A 13,775-nucleotide genomic window follows, 5' to 3' on the forward strand; every position below is an offset into this window, starting at 1 on the left:
AAAGCTTTACTTTTAACACAGTGTTGATTATGATTATTTTAATTTGTATGTCTTCGTGTATTTACTTTTCAGGTACATCGAGTGAAAGCATTCCTCAAACTGCCATACAGCCAGCCATTTCTCCACCACCAAAGCCTACGGTCTCCAGAGTTGTTTCCTCAACACGTCTGGTAAACCCACCACCTAGACCTTCAGGAAATGCAACAACAAAAATACCTAACCCTATAGTAGGAGTCAAGAGGACATCCTCACCTCATAAAGAAGAGTCCCCCAAGAAAACCAAAACAGAAGAGGTATATATATGTAAATACATGCACTGTTAAGCCATGGCAATACTAGCCTGTCTGTTCTTAAATACAAGAAAATCTTTATGAGCTAAAAGTGAAATTAAGCACAAGGTTTTAGGCAATTTCCAGTAGTTGTTTAATGCCGTAGTTTCTCCTCACTTTCGTCACTCTTCGTAACTTTTTCTTTTTCTTAGTGGTACTGGGGGTTCAACACAGGGTCTTGCTACTCTAAGCTACACCCCTAGTTCTATTTTATTTTTTATTTTGAAACAAGGTCTCACTAAGCCTCTTGTTGAGGCTGTCTTAGAACCTGAGTTCATCTCAGCCTCCAGGTACTGGGATTAAAAACTGTGCCACCACACCTGGCTCCTCCTTAGTGCGTCTATGAAGGCTTGCCTTTCATGAAATCTCTCTTTTTTTTTTCTTTCTTTTCATATTTTGCTCTGTACTTGGGATTGAATCCAGGGCCTCTTCACTTTTTTACATACAATATGAATGTACTGTCTATTTAAGCTTTTAAGCATTTGGTCTGTAACACATTATCTTAATTTATTCTTTTTTTTTTTTTTTTGGGTGGTACTGGGAGTGGAACCCAGAGGCTTTCTACCTCTGGGCTATGCTCCCAGACCTATTTTTATATTTTATTTGGAAGCAGGGTCTCACTAAGTTGCTGAGAGCCTCACTAAGTTGCTGAGAGCCTCACTAAGTAGCTGAGGCTGGCTTCGAACCTGTGTGATCCTCCTGTCTCAGCCTTCCAAGAGTGGGGATTACAAGCGTGCGCCACCACGCCTGGCTATCTTAATTTGTTCTTAAGTGACTGTGTGTTCTATTTGTACTGATTCTTTCATAGTCCCTTTAGACTTGTTTTTTTTTTTTTTTTTTGCTTCAATTTTAAATGGAGCTTTTATACTGTACTTGGTATTATAGGGTCATTGACTGTTAGCCAGATACAAGAGGTTGCTGGGGTTGGAACACAGACCCGCATGCATGCATACTAAGCACAATTGGCTATACCTCAGAGAGAGAGAGAGAGAGAGAGAGAGAGAGAGTGAGTGTGTGTGTGTGTGTGTGTGTGTGTGTGTGTGTGTGTGTTTACTGGGGATTGAACCCAGAGGCATTCTGCCTCAGAGCCACACCTTTAGCCATATTTTAAAATTTTTTTAACTTTGTAACAGGGTTTCACTAAATTGAAGAGGGCCGTGCTAAGTTGTTGAGGCTGACTGGGAATTTATGACCCTCCTGTTCAGCCTCCTCAGGATTACAAGTGTCTGCCACCAAGCTCTGCCTGCATAGCCTGCCCTTATGGGATTCTTACTTAATAATGGAAAGAAGTTGCAAAGTCAGATTGGTTTGGAGGCCATGAATGTTAAGTTGCTCCAATCCTTTAGGAGGCTTTCTAGCAATACTTTCACTTTTTATAAAATAACTGGTTTATCCCAGTCTGAGAAGCATATATTGATTTTATGTGAGTGGTTTTCCTTTCTTTTCTTTTTTTTTTGATAGTGCTGAGATTTGAACTCAGGGTGTTTTGTATGCTAATCAAGCATTTCACTAATTTCACTGCTGAGCTGTATTGCTGTTCTTTTGGTGAAAGTTATAAGATATAGTTCTGTTACACATCTCTATAGAGTTACTCATGTTATTTTTAGTATTTTAAATATTAGTGAGACATTCATAACTGCCCCAGAGATGATAGTCCAAAACTACTGGGGTTTTTTTTTTTGGGGGGGGTCATTGTTTAACCAAGAAGTTTTTACTTAGAAACTTTATTTAAATGGAAAAAAAGAATCTAGGTTTCTGCTGGGACCCACCCTTGTTTTAATTGGTAATGGTGAAAAATCATCTCTAATTGAATGCTTTTTTTTTTTGAAATAGCCACTATTAGCTAAAAAATGAATAATTTGATGAATTTTGTCACTATTAAAATGCTAGATGAGAATGAGAAATGGGTACACTCTATCATTATCTCATAAGATAGAGTCTAAAAACCTCTGTAAAATTTTCTCTGAAGGCAGTGATTTTCATCCTTGATGTAATTCTTTTTCAGCCTTTTTTGTTTGTTTTTGTTCTTTTTTTTTTTTTTTTTTGCAGTACAGGGACATTCTACCTCTGAGTTACACTCCTAGCACTATTTTTTATTCTTTATTTTGAAACAGGGTCTCAGTCTCACTGAGTTGAAAAGGGCCTAAGTAGCTGAGGCTGTCCATGAACCACGATCCACCAGTCTCAGCCTTCCAAATGCAGGGATTATAAGCATGTGCCACCACGCTTGGCTCTTTTTCAGGTTTTTTGTTTTGTCTTTTTTGTGTATATACAGATGTTTGAGAGAGAGAGAGAGAGAGAGAGAGAGAGAGAGAGAGAGAGAGAGAGAGAGAGAGAGAGAGACGGACTGTGTTTGTATGTGTGTGTTTTTTTTTTTTTTTTTGTGGTACTGGGGTTCCTGGAAGCCCTTCTACCTCCGGGCTACACTCCCAGACCTATTTTTACATTTTTATTTGGAAACAGGGTCTCCTAAGCCAGCGTGCATGGCTGGCTTCGAACCTGCGCGATCCTCCTGTCCCCGCCTCCCAAGCGCGGGGATTACAAGCGTGCGCCACCACGCCCGGCCTGTGTGTGTGTTTTAATAGAGATTTTAGGGCCTCTTTCAGATACATTGGATCAGAGTCCTCAAGGTTAGGCCTGGGAATCTTATTAAAGTGTCACATGATTATGTTGTGAAGCAACCTCCAAAATGTACTAGTTTGGGTGTAAACTACACATTCTGCCTGTTGATACTGTTTTGAGTTGTCAGCATTTCAGAATGCAAATTCTGTTTTAACCTAGTAAAGGGTATGTAAGCATAACTCTAGATTTTGAACATTTGGTTTGCTTAATGTTATAAATGGCACCCTGAGAGCTGTTAGTAAATAAATGTATACCAGCACAATGTTTGTAATTTTCTTTGTACTTGCCTTCATAAAATATAGTGCTCCTATTTCTTGGATGATTTAGAGACAGTAGGAATACAGACATTTTAACTTTGTCTAGAAAATTATGAGAGGCATTTTATGTAACTTACACATAGCTACAGTTACAGTGAAATTTCAGACAGTCTGTGCCTTTTTCACTTCCTCTTGTTCTTGGATTCCCCCCCCCCCCTTTTTGGTACTGGGGAATGAAACAAGGGACATTCTACCTTTTAGCTAAACTTTAGCTTTTTTTTTCTTTTCTTTTTGTGGTACTGGTGATACGAGTCACATTCTGCCTCCAAGCTACACTCCCTCAGTTTTGTTTTTTATTCTTTATTTTGAAACAGGGTCTCACTGAGTTCCAGAGGGTCTCACTAAGTGGCTGAGGCTGTCCTTGAACCATTGTCCTCCTGTCTCAGCCTCCCAAATACTGGGATGACAAGTGTGTGCCATCACTCCCAGTCTTTTTTATTTTTTGAAACAGGATCTCACCTAAGTCATTAAGTCTCACTAGGTTGCTGAAGCTGTCCTTGAACTGAACTTCGGTCCTCTTGTTTCAGCCTTCCAACTACTGAGATTACAGGTGTGTACCACTATACCTACCTCCTGAATTATTTCAAAGCAAAATCTAGTTATATCATTCATTAGAATGTTACAAGTCATGTATCTGTAAAAGAATGTTTAAACAAAATAAAATTTGCTCATTTATAAAAATTTAAGTTGATTAATATCAAATATCAATCTAGTTGACTGTTCAAACATTCATATTTATCTTATGATTATCATTTCTTTGTTCAAATATGGAACTAATAACCTAATGTTAAAATTATTTATTTTCTTTTAAATATCTTTTCTTTTTTATTTTTTGGTGTGGTGCTAGGGGTGGAACCAGAGGTTTTCTACCTCTGTGCTATACTCCCAGACCTATTTTATATTTTATTTGGGAACGGGTCTCACTAAGTTGCTGAAAGCCTCACTCAGTAGCTGAGGCTGGCTTCGAACCTGTGCGATCCTCCTGTCTCAGCCTCCCAAGCGCTGGGATTATAAGCGTGTGCCACCACACTCAGCTTAAATATCTTTTAAATACATATCCTCTCTTCTTTTATGTGTGTGTAGTTTTTTGTTACATGTTATTTTTTTAGTCAGGATTTTGCTTATGGCCTCCATGGAGTTGACTTAGCAAGAATTTTAGGGTAGAGTTCAATGGCTTTTTCAGATATAAAGCTAATATTAGAGGTAGGATTAGAACTGAAGCCTAAATCTCATGATAAATTGAAATTTGTTATAGTGTAAAATATTAGTGTGTGTATGTGTGTGTGTGTGTGTGTGTGTGTGTACGTGCACGCATGCACACGCATGTCTGTGTGTGTGTTAATGGGGATTGAACCCAAGAACACTCTACCTCTGAGCTTCACCCCCCAGCCCTTATAGTTTTTATTTTGAAGCAGGGTCTTACTAAATTGCTGAAGCTGTCCTTGAACTGTGATCCTCCTGTCTCAGCCTCCCAAGTACTGGGATTACTGGGGTGTGCCACTACCCCCGGCTAAAGATTACAATTTTGAAACTCACTTAAGCTAGTCTTTTGTTCTTTGTTCATGAGTTACTGGTATTAGGAAATCTAGCAAATCAGAACGAAATAACTTCTAAAAAAAATATGGCCACATTATGCTTATCACACTAATATCAGTAATAATTCCATAGTGTCATAATCCTCATAGTATTTAGATTTGTAATTGTTACATACATCTCTTTTTAAATTTGTTTGTAGGATACACATAAGGTCCTTACTGAAATTAGTGTTTTACTGTATTACATATCTTCTGATCTTTAAGTTAGCCTGTGGTCTGTATGTCTTTTAAAAAGCTATTATTTAAGCCGGGTGTGGTGGTGCACGCTTGTAATTCAGGAGGCTGAGACTAGAGGATCGCACTACTTAGTGAGGCTCTCCACAACTTAGTGAGATCCTGTTTCAAAATAAAGAATCAAAAATAGGGTAGGGAGTGTAGCTTGGAGGTCGAATGTCCCTGGGTTCCATCTCAGACTTGCAAAAAAAAAAAAGCCAGCTGTTATTTAATATTAAACTTTAGTTCTATTTATTAAGTAAGGCTGATAAATAATTTCAGTATAATTTTTAAGACTCCAGGAAGGGGGGGGTACACTTTAAGCCTAGCATTCTTTACTAGGTTAACAGGCTCTATTGGGAAAGAGGGAGGGCAGGTACTAGTTCTGTGACTGATTATGTTTGGTGGGAATGTTAAAGTGTGATTGTTTTTCTTTTCTTTTACAAAATACTTTATGAACTAGTGATTTGAGAAACATAGTTTAGGTGATTATAATCTAAGCAATAGTTTTCTTTATAATTTTTTAAAATTTTAGTGCTTATCCTGAAGCCAAGTTAAATTAATCTCAATGGGAACTTTTAAAAGGGATCCCACAATCTACTCTAAGGGTATACTTGGTCTTAATAGGCTTGGTTATTTTATAGCTTTAAAAACCTCTTATAAATTAAAGCATTGATTGGCAAGTAATCTAAAATTTTCATTTTGGAGAATAAAGCTTTTTTTTTTAAAAAACAGGATGAAACAAGTGAAGATGCTAACTCTCTTGCTTTGAGTGGACATGATAAAACAGAAACAAAGGTATACTCATTTAGCCTTTAGAAAACAGACGTGATAGAAATAACCTGTAGGGCAAGATGTTATGTTTTGTGTTAGTTTTAAAGTTTTCCTCAGTATTGTTCTTAGAGAAGTGTTTGTTTCTTTTTAATGTTAATTTGTGCCTAAAACTAAAGAGAATATAGTAGTGAGACAAGTCCCATACCATAAAAGGAGCTTGTGACTAAGTAGAGAAGATAACATATAGATTTAAGTAAGAAAATCTAAGTAACTGAGGTTGGGGGTCGAGAGGAATGAGGTACTTTTTGGACTGCATAATTAGTAAACAGCATTCTGGAAGAGAGTGGCCGCATTGGCAGTGGTCCTTGAAGAATCTGTAGGATTTTAAGCAGTCCACCTTGAGAAGGTCATATCATTATTGGGTGTGAGAATATAGTTTAACTAGAGAATTTGTTTTTATCAGAATGTTTTGGCTAAAACCTGATGTGGTTGGGGCTGTGAAGTAGATGGAATAGAGAAGATTGGTTTTGTCCAAACAGTAGAAGACTTAGAATGTCATGATTTCAAAAATTAAAAAAGTACCGAAGGCTTTTAATGTCAGTCCTTCTCTTTCTTCCAAATTACTGAGATTTCCATCATGGACATTGGAATAAGTATTTTCTCAGTATCTATCTAGACTTTGCATGTACTGTGTGCATTCATACATACCAACTCCCTTTGCTTTCTAATTTTAATTTATTTTGTCAAGAAAACATGTTCATGTCATATAATCCACAAAATTATTAGTGGCTGTGGAGAAGGCTCATGCCATATTTTATTCAGCCAGTTCACTATTAGTAATTGTTTCCCTTTAAAATGTTGCACTTTCCTATTGCATTAGAATTGACTACAGCTAAATACTTGCCATCCATTCACATTTATTTAGGATAGAGGGATTATTGAGATAAGTAATATGCTTAATTTTAAAACTTAATACACATTGCCAAGCTGTCTTCCAGAAAGACTACACTTTTTCTATTCTTATTCTTATGTCTTATTACCTTTTTCATTTTGTGGGGAGAAAACTAATATTTCATGGCTTTATATTTGCATACATATTTTTATAGAAATATCAGTGTTTTCATTTTTATTTCTGTGTGCAAATGTGTATTGTTTTCCTTTGTGTTGTGTTACTTTTTTTTTTTTTTGGTGGTACTGGGGATGGAATGCAGAGGCTTTCTACCTCCGGGCTACACTCCCAGACCTAGTTTACATTTTATTTGGAAACAGGGTCTCACTAAGTTGCTGAGAGCCTCACTAAGTAGCTGAGGCTGGCTTTGAACCTGCGCAATCTTCCTGTCTCAGCCTCCCAAGCGTGGGGGTGTGTTGTGTTACTTTTAAAATGTTAGAAGCTGTGGAATGCTATGATTTACTCTGTTTTCTGATTATACTTGCAATAGAATCACTGTTTATTGGGGAAGGGAAAGAGAGACTATAAGGAGGGAGACATTACATAAAGACATTTTGAATTAATGAAGTAGTACTATATATATATATATTTTTTTTTTTTTTTGGGGGGGGGCAGGTCTGAGGATGGAACCCAGGGGCATTTGACCTCCAAGCTACATCCCCTGCCCTATTTTTTTTATTCTTTATTTTGAAAGAGGGCCTCACTAAGTAGTTGAGGCTGTCCATGAACCACAGTCCTCCCATCTCAGCCTCCCAAATGCTGGGGTTACAAGCGTGCGCCACCACGCCCGGCTGAATTTTTGTTTTTATTTAATAATATTGAATGAGCTTTTATTTTTATTCTCCCTCCCCACAGTGAGAACTTTCTTTGGGTTGATATTCTGTTAATTATTATCTGGACAGCATTTTCTAATATACCTATGAGTGTGTTTAATTATTGTTTGTTTAAATGTTTAGACTGGAGTAGCTGGAAAATCATGAGATTTAAGTAGGCAAATAGATATTTATAAATATCTGAAATAGTGAAATAACCTCTATAACAAGGCTAAATGAATTATTTTGTAATAGAGTCACATCTCTCTCTTGATCCCTCCTGTCTTCCAGTTTGTCTTTATTAGCCACCAAACCCAGTTATGTTCTTTTATTCTTTTTAAGTCTCTTTTCCCCCCTCCCTGTCCTCTCTGTCTCACAGGAACAACTTGATACAGAGACAAGTACAACTCAATCAGAAACTCTTCAGACTGCGGCTTCTCTGTTGGCCTCTCAGGTACTGAGTGCAAAAAGCAAGGCGGATTTTGTCATTGTTCTTAAGATTAGTTGGTATACCGGATTAAAGTGAGCATTTACTATTAGACTATAAAAATGTCTGTGGAAATAATTCCTTGCAAGTCTCTAAATGTGTTTATTGCAGTTTAAAGACAGAGCACTGGGTTTTCTAAAACTGTTTTTGTGCTGTCAGGATGCCGTTACTGCTGAGGCGCGGTGGCGTGTGTCAGTAGTCCCTGCCCCTTGGGGGGCTGAGGTGGGAGGATTGCGAGGCCTTAGCTCATTTAATAGAACAAACAAAGCAAAAAAATTCTATAACTCACCCCTTTACATCTGCAAGTCACTTAATCTGCACTCGTGATTGTATACATTGTTCATGGAAGTTCTGTTTACAGGCCAAATCAGGAAAGAACTAAAATAACATTCTTAAGCATTTGTTTATGAGGCTAATACCTTTATTTTTCAATTTTTGAAATTTTTTAACTTTTTTCTTTCCTTTTTGATGGTACAGGGTATTGAATCCAGGGGCATTCTACCTCCAAGCTACATTCCCAGGCTTATTTTAATTTCAAAACAGGGTCTTGCTAGGTTGATGAGAGTCTTTACTTGCTGAGGCTTTTCTTGAACCTGTGATCCTCCTGTCTCAGCCTCCCAAGTTTTGGGATTACAGGTAGCAGTATCACACCTGACTCTTTTTAAGATACATTGTGGCACATTTTTGAGCACTGGTTTTTAAATTAGTATATGATCTATAGTTCAGAATTATTTTTTCCTTTGTGCTAATAATTCTACTTATGATAGTGCCTTACATACACTAGGCATTTGAAATCTTTTCATGATTTGGGAACTTTCCTTTTGCTTGTGAAATGATTGTTTTTCTCTTCAGTCCTTTCAAACTGAATAAACTCCAAAGTTGGGTCAAATTATGACAAAACATAAGTATTTTCTTGAAGTAGATAATATACCGGTTGACTACAGAGTAACTGAAGTGACAACCACTGCAGCGATGCTGCTGCACTGACACTATGATGTTCTGCTGCTTTGTGCTTCCATTGTTTCAACGTGACTATTTAAAATGTGCTTTGTAAGCCGGGCATGGTGGCGCATGCTTGTAATCCCAGCATTTGGGAGTCTGAGACCAGAGGATTGCGGTTCGCGGACAGTCTCAGCTACTCAGTGAGGCCCTCTGCAACTCAGTGAGACCCGGTTTCAAAATAAAGAATAAAAAAATAGGGCAGGAGGTGTAGCTCGGAGGTCGAATCCCCTTGGGTTCCACCCTCAGACCCGCAAAAAAAAAAATAATAATAAATAAATAAAATAAAATAAAATGTGCTTTGCAGCCCAGCGTGATGGTGCGGGCCTATAATCCCAGAACCTGGGAGGCTGCAACAGGAGGATGGCAAGTTTGAGGCCAGCCTCAGCAGCTTAGCAAAATAAAGGGATGTAGCTGGGAGTAGGATGCCCCTGGATTCACTCCCCAGTACCAAAAACAAACAAAATGTGCTTTTGCTGGATGTTAACTTCCATTATCTCTAAATGTATATAAATACTATGTTTAATTTTTGGAACATTTTTATTTACAGTCTTTAATAAAAGCTTCGAAGGGTGACTAAAACCAACACGAGGAAGTGTACTTAATATTGATATAGATTTGTTTTTATTAACTGAGCAGTGCTTTGATTTTGATTACGTCTTTGGTTTGCCACATCATTTTTTAAGGAACTATTTTCATAGTCATTTTATTGATTTCATTTCTCATAATGGGTGCTTGGTTTTTAGGTATTTTTATGAGTAGATTTTTTTAACGTCTTTTTGTGTGTGTGGTACTGGGGATGGACCTCAGGGGCATTCTACCTCCAAGCTGTACCCCAGTCCTGTTATGTATTTTTTATTTTGAAACAGCATTTCACTGAGTTCAAAATGCCCAAGTAGCTGAGGCCGTCCACAAACTGCCATCCTCCTGTCTCAGCCTCCTGGGTGCTGGGAGTACAAGCGCGCCACCACGCCCGGCTCTCTAACTCTCTCTTAAAGCCACTGAGAGAAAAACTGCCTAGTTAGGAAAAGAATGATTATGTTGACCTTTAAAACAAACATACAAGCCGGGCGTGGTGGCGCACGCTTGTAATCCCCTGCTTGGGAGGCTGAGACAGGAGGATCGCACAGGTTCGAAGCCAGCCTCAGCTACTTAGTGAGGCTCTCAGCAACTTAGTGAGACCCTGTTTCCAAATAAAGTATAAAATAGGTCTGGGAGTAGAGCCCAGAGGTAGGTACCACCAAACACACACACACGCACGCACGCACACACACACACACGTTTTGTGATATTAAAGACATATATATATATATTTGGGGGGGAGCTGATATTGTGAGACTGGGGTGGGAGGACAATAATTGGCTTTGATTTGACAGTGAATGAAACTGAGTAATGAGTACGTAGGGATTTGCTAAACAATGCCCTCTGTTTTTTTTTGTATGTTTAGAATTGCCCATAAACATTTTGTAATGAGTCTCTATATTTTTCCTATGTTACAGAAGGCTTGGAATGTAATGTTTCATGCAATAGGCTAATTAAATTATTGGTGTTACATAGGTTTAATTTTATAATTTCCAGCATCAGAAAATAGTAAGCTTACTGACAGTCGCTGCTCGTGTGTATGGGGTGAACTTTAAGCATTCTCCCACATGGGGGTGCTCTAGCACCAGTTAATATTACAGTTAAAAGTGATATAGTAAGTGTAGTTCAACATTAACATATAATTACATATGTAATTTTTAGAAAAACTTTTTTTTACTTTTTGCAGTACTGGGGACATTCTACCTCCAAGCTACACTCTCAGTCCTAATTTTTTATTCTTTATTTTTGAAACAGGGTCTCACTAAGTGTGGAGGACCTCACTAAGTAGCTGAGGCTGGCCGCGAACCTGTGATCCTCCTGTCTTGGCCTCCCAAGGACTGGGATTACAAGCCTGTGCCAACTTGCCCAGCTTAGAGGAATGTGTTTTTAAGAGCTTCATTAGAAAGGTACTTAGGAGTTTTCTGCATATTGCTTGATTATTATTCATCCTTATTTGAGAATTTCTACCACTGTAGGATAATGGTGATAGTAAGGGTCATGCTTATTTGCATTTCATTTTGACAGTGTTTTAAAGTTTTTCTTTAAAATTGTAAGACTTAGGATAAGGCTTCATCATTTCTTAGGAAATAAAGCAAGGGAAAGTACATTTCATTGTTAAATTACAGTGTTTTGAACGATGGTGTGTTCTGTGCTTTCGTTCTCAGAAAACATCCAGTACAGACCTTTCCGATATCCCCGCTCTCCCCGCAAATCCTATTCCCGTTATCAAGAATTCAATAAAACTGAGATTGAATCGGTGAAAACAACCTCAGGGGTCCATAAACAATATCTGCCAACTCAACCTGTTGTCTTCAAATGCTAAAAAAAGGAAAATGGAGGGTACAAGACTAGACATGACTGAAAATGGATTTAGGTGTTTTTGGCGACCTCCCTTACTGGGCTAATCAGCACTTGATCGGAAGTCCAGGTTAGTATGTGAAGCCAGGAGTACTATTATTATTGTGTTAGCAACAGTTGCATTAACTATTTCCAAAAAATTACTGCCTTTAAAAAAGGAAAGAAAAAAAACCTCAAGCTATATTTGTATCCATTATTGACACCTGGATTGGGTTTCTGTTTGATGCATTGTTTGGAAGACTTGCAATACAAACTGGCATAAGAATTCCTTATTCTGATGATGCACTTTTATGTATTGTTTTTATTAGAAAGTAGAAGTAATTTTAGACTTTGGCTTGATGGATTTTCATTTTTTCCTGAGGAATTTCCTTTACCATTAGTCTTTAAATTGGATACCATTGTGTAGTGGTGTACTGTTATACTTCATGGGAGGGACAAGAGTACATCTAGTTCAGTCCTGTGAGGTAGCTGTAACCCTTCAAAATGAAATGTCAGCTCTAGGGTATACATTGACATTAAAGAATAATTAGGAAATACTTGGTTTTGATGGGGTTATGATTGAGAAATGATATATTGGTTTTATTTATAGAATTATTTTATAGTGCATACAAATCAGCGATCAGCCAGCAGATACATTTCTTTGAGCTTACTGAAGCTCTGTATTCTTTTGCCTTCAATCTATTGTCTTGAAAACATTTAAAAGCTTCTTGAGCTCCCCTCCCCTGACTTCCCTATGCTTGTATGCACAGGCAGGGCTTATTTCACAAAAACCAAAATGCCAGTATTTCTTAAGCCATGATGTGAAACCAGTGACCCTGTGGCTACATGGCACAGAACACTAAATCTTGGTCCCGTGGCTGAAACTTTAGGATGACTAAAAGTAATGCCTGTGAAATATGATATCTATCTTGAATGGCCATTTGCTTGATAATTAAGAGGAATTTTGTACACTCCACACAACTCCTGTTCCTGTCTATAGTAAATTGATTTAAATTTTAAAACATGTGGGCAAAAATGACATTTCCAGATTTCTAAACTAATTTTTATTTTTAAGTGGTTTACCAAAATTTGTCAGTAAATTTTACCTACAGAAACATTTAAAAAATCATTTCTAGTAAGCACTTGACATCTAGACAACTCTCTATTCTTTTTTTTTAAAATTTAATTCTTGTCAAAAGATTACAAACTCCTTTATAGAAAATAATTTCTCATAATTAGCAGCAGAACATCCATCTTTACAAAGTAAAAGGGATGCCAGATGTTGATAAACTTACTGTTTCTTACTCTGGACAAAGCAAACCTAACATTTTTCTGATGAGCATGTCTTATGATCCTCCGTGTGCTCCATTCTACCACATGTGCATTTTTTATGTTAAACTGCAATTACTCTTCCCCTGTCCTTCTAAAATACCTTTCCAAGTTGGAGCGTAGTATTTTCTCCCTTAGGCTATGTGTTCATGAGGCTTTCTTTTCACCATGACTTCATAATGTCTAGTACACAGTACTTCTACTTCCCACGTCTTGGCTTTGCACAGTCACCTTACCCTTCCCCCCACCAACTAAGAAAAAGATGGTCAACTAACAGGTGAAGTGTACAAGGTGTCTGTGTGTTTTGTGTAGCTTCAGAGTTAGATTGAAATTGCCAGGCACAGATTTAGTCTTGTCATTTTGTTTACACATTGGGGGAAAGATTCAGTTTATTAAACGTTTCATGTAACTGCATCCAAGTTTTGCCAGGCTGGAAACTTGGATATTTTCTGTGTAGTGACTTTTTAATTCTAGTTTTCATAACCTGGAGATCAGACTGTTGCTTTCGCATGATGTATGTAGTGTCTCATGACTGGAGTTTGCTTTGTTTTATAGTATCTGTACTCCTTGTATTTTTCAAGAGCTATTTTGTAAACAGATGATGTATTTCTCCATTGAAAACACAATAAAACAAACAAAAAAAAAAACAAACCCAGCACAATCCCACAGTTGGCTGATTTCTTTTTGGTATTTTTTTTCCCCAATAGTTCTACTCTACAAATTTTTGGTGTGGCTTTAAGTGGTGAAGATCGGCAAAAGAACTTGTTTGGTTACGTTGGAAATGTTTCGTTTCTTGTTAAGCCATTAGTAGTAGCAATGATAATAATTTATATCAAATAATAGGGGGTTCTTGTCATGAAATTAATGTGTAGAGAGGAAAAGGAATATAGCTACTAATAATTTACTTTGAGCTGTCCTAACATTTAAAGCA

The 13,775-nt window shown here is 37.4% G+C and overlaps 1 protein-coding gene across 1 annotated transcript in view; it reads left to right on the plus strand.

The window, feature by feature from the left end:
- The window catches only part of PAPOLA (poly(A) polymerase alpha), a gene marked incomplete at its 3' end in the record, with an annotated part of 73,359 nt that extends 61,920 nt beyond the window's left edge, over positions 1-11,439 (plus strand). The window contains exons 19-22 of the mRNA XM_080707625.1: positions 73-293; positions 5,812-5,874; positions 7,991-8,065; positions 11,344-11,439. Coding sequence (XP_080563751.1) covers positions 73-293; positions 5,812-5,874; positions 7,991-8,065; positions 11,344-11,439 — 455 coding nt within the window. The remainder of the gene's footprint in view (positions 1-72; positions 294-5,811; positions 5,875-7,990; positions 8,066-11,343) is intronic.
- Between the last annotated feature and the right edge of the window lie 2,336 nt (positions 11,440-13,775).

The sequence above is a fragment of the Muscardinus avellanarius genome (genome assembly GCF_963383645.1).
Source record: "Muscardinus avellanarius genome assembly, chromosome: 12".
In the NCBI taxonomy this organism is placed as follows: Eukaryota; Metazoa; Chordata; class Mammalia; order Rodentia; family Gliridae; genus Muscardinus; species Muscardinus avellanarius.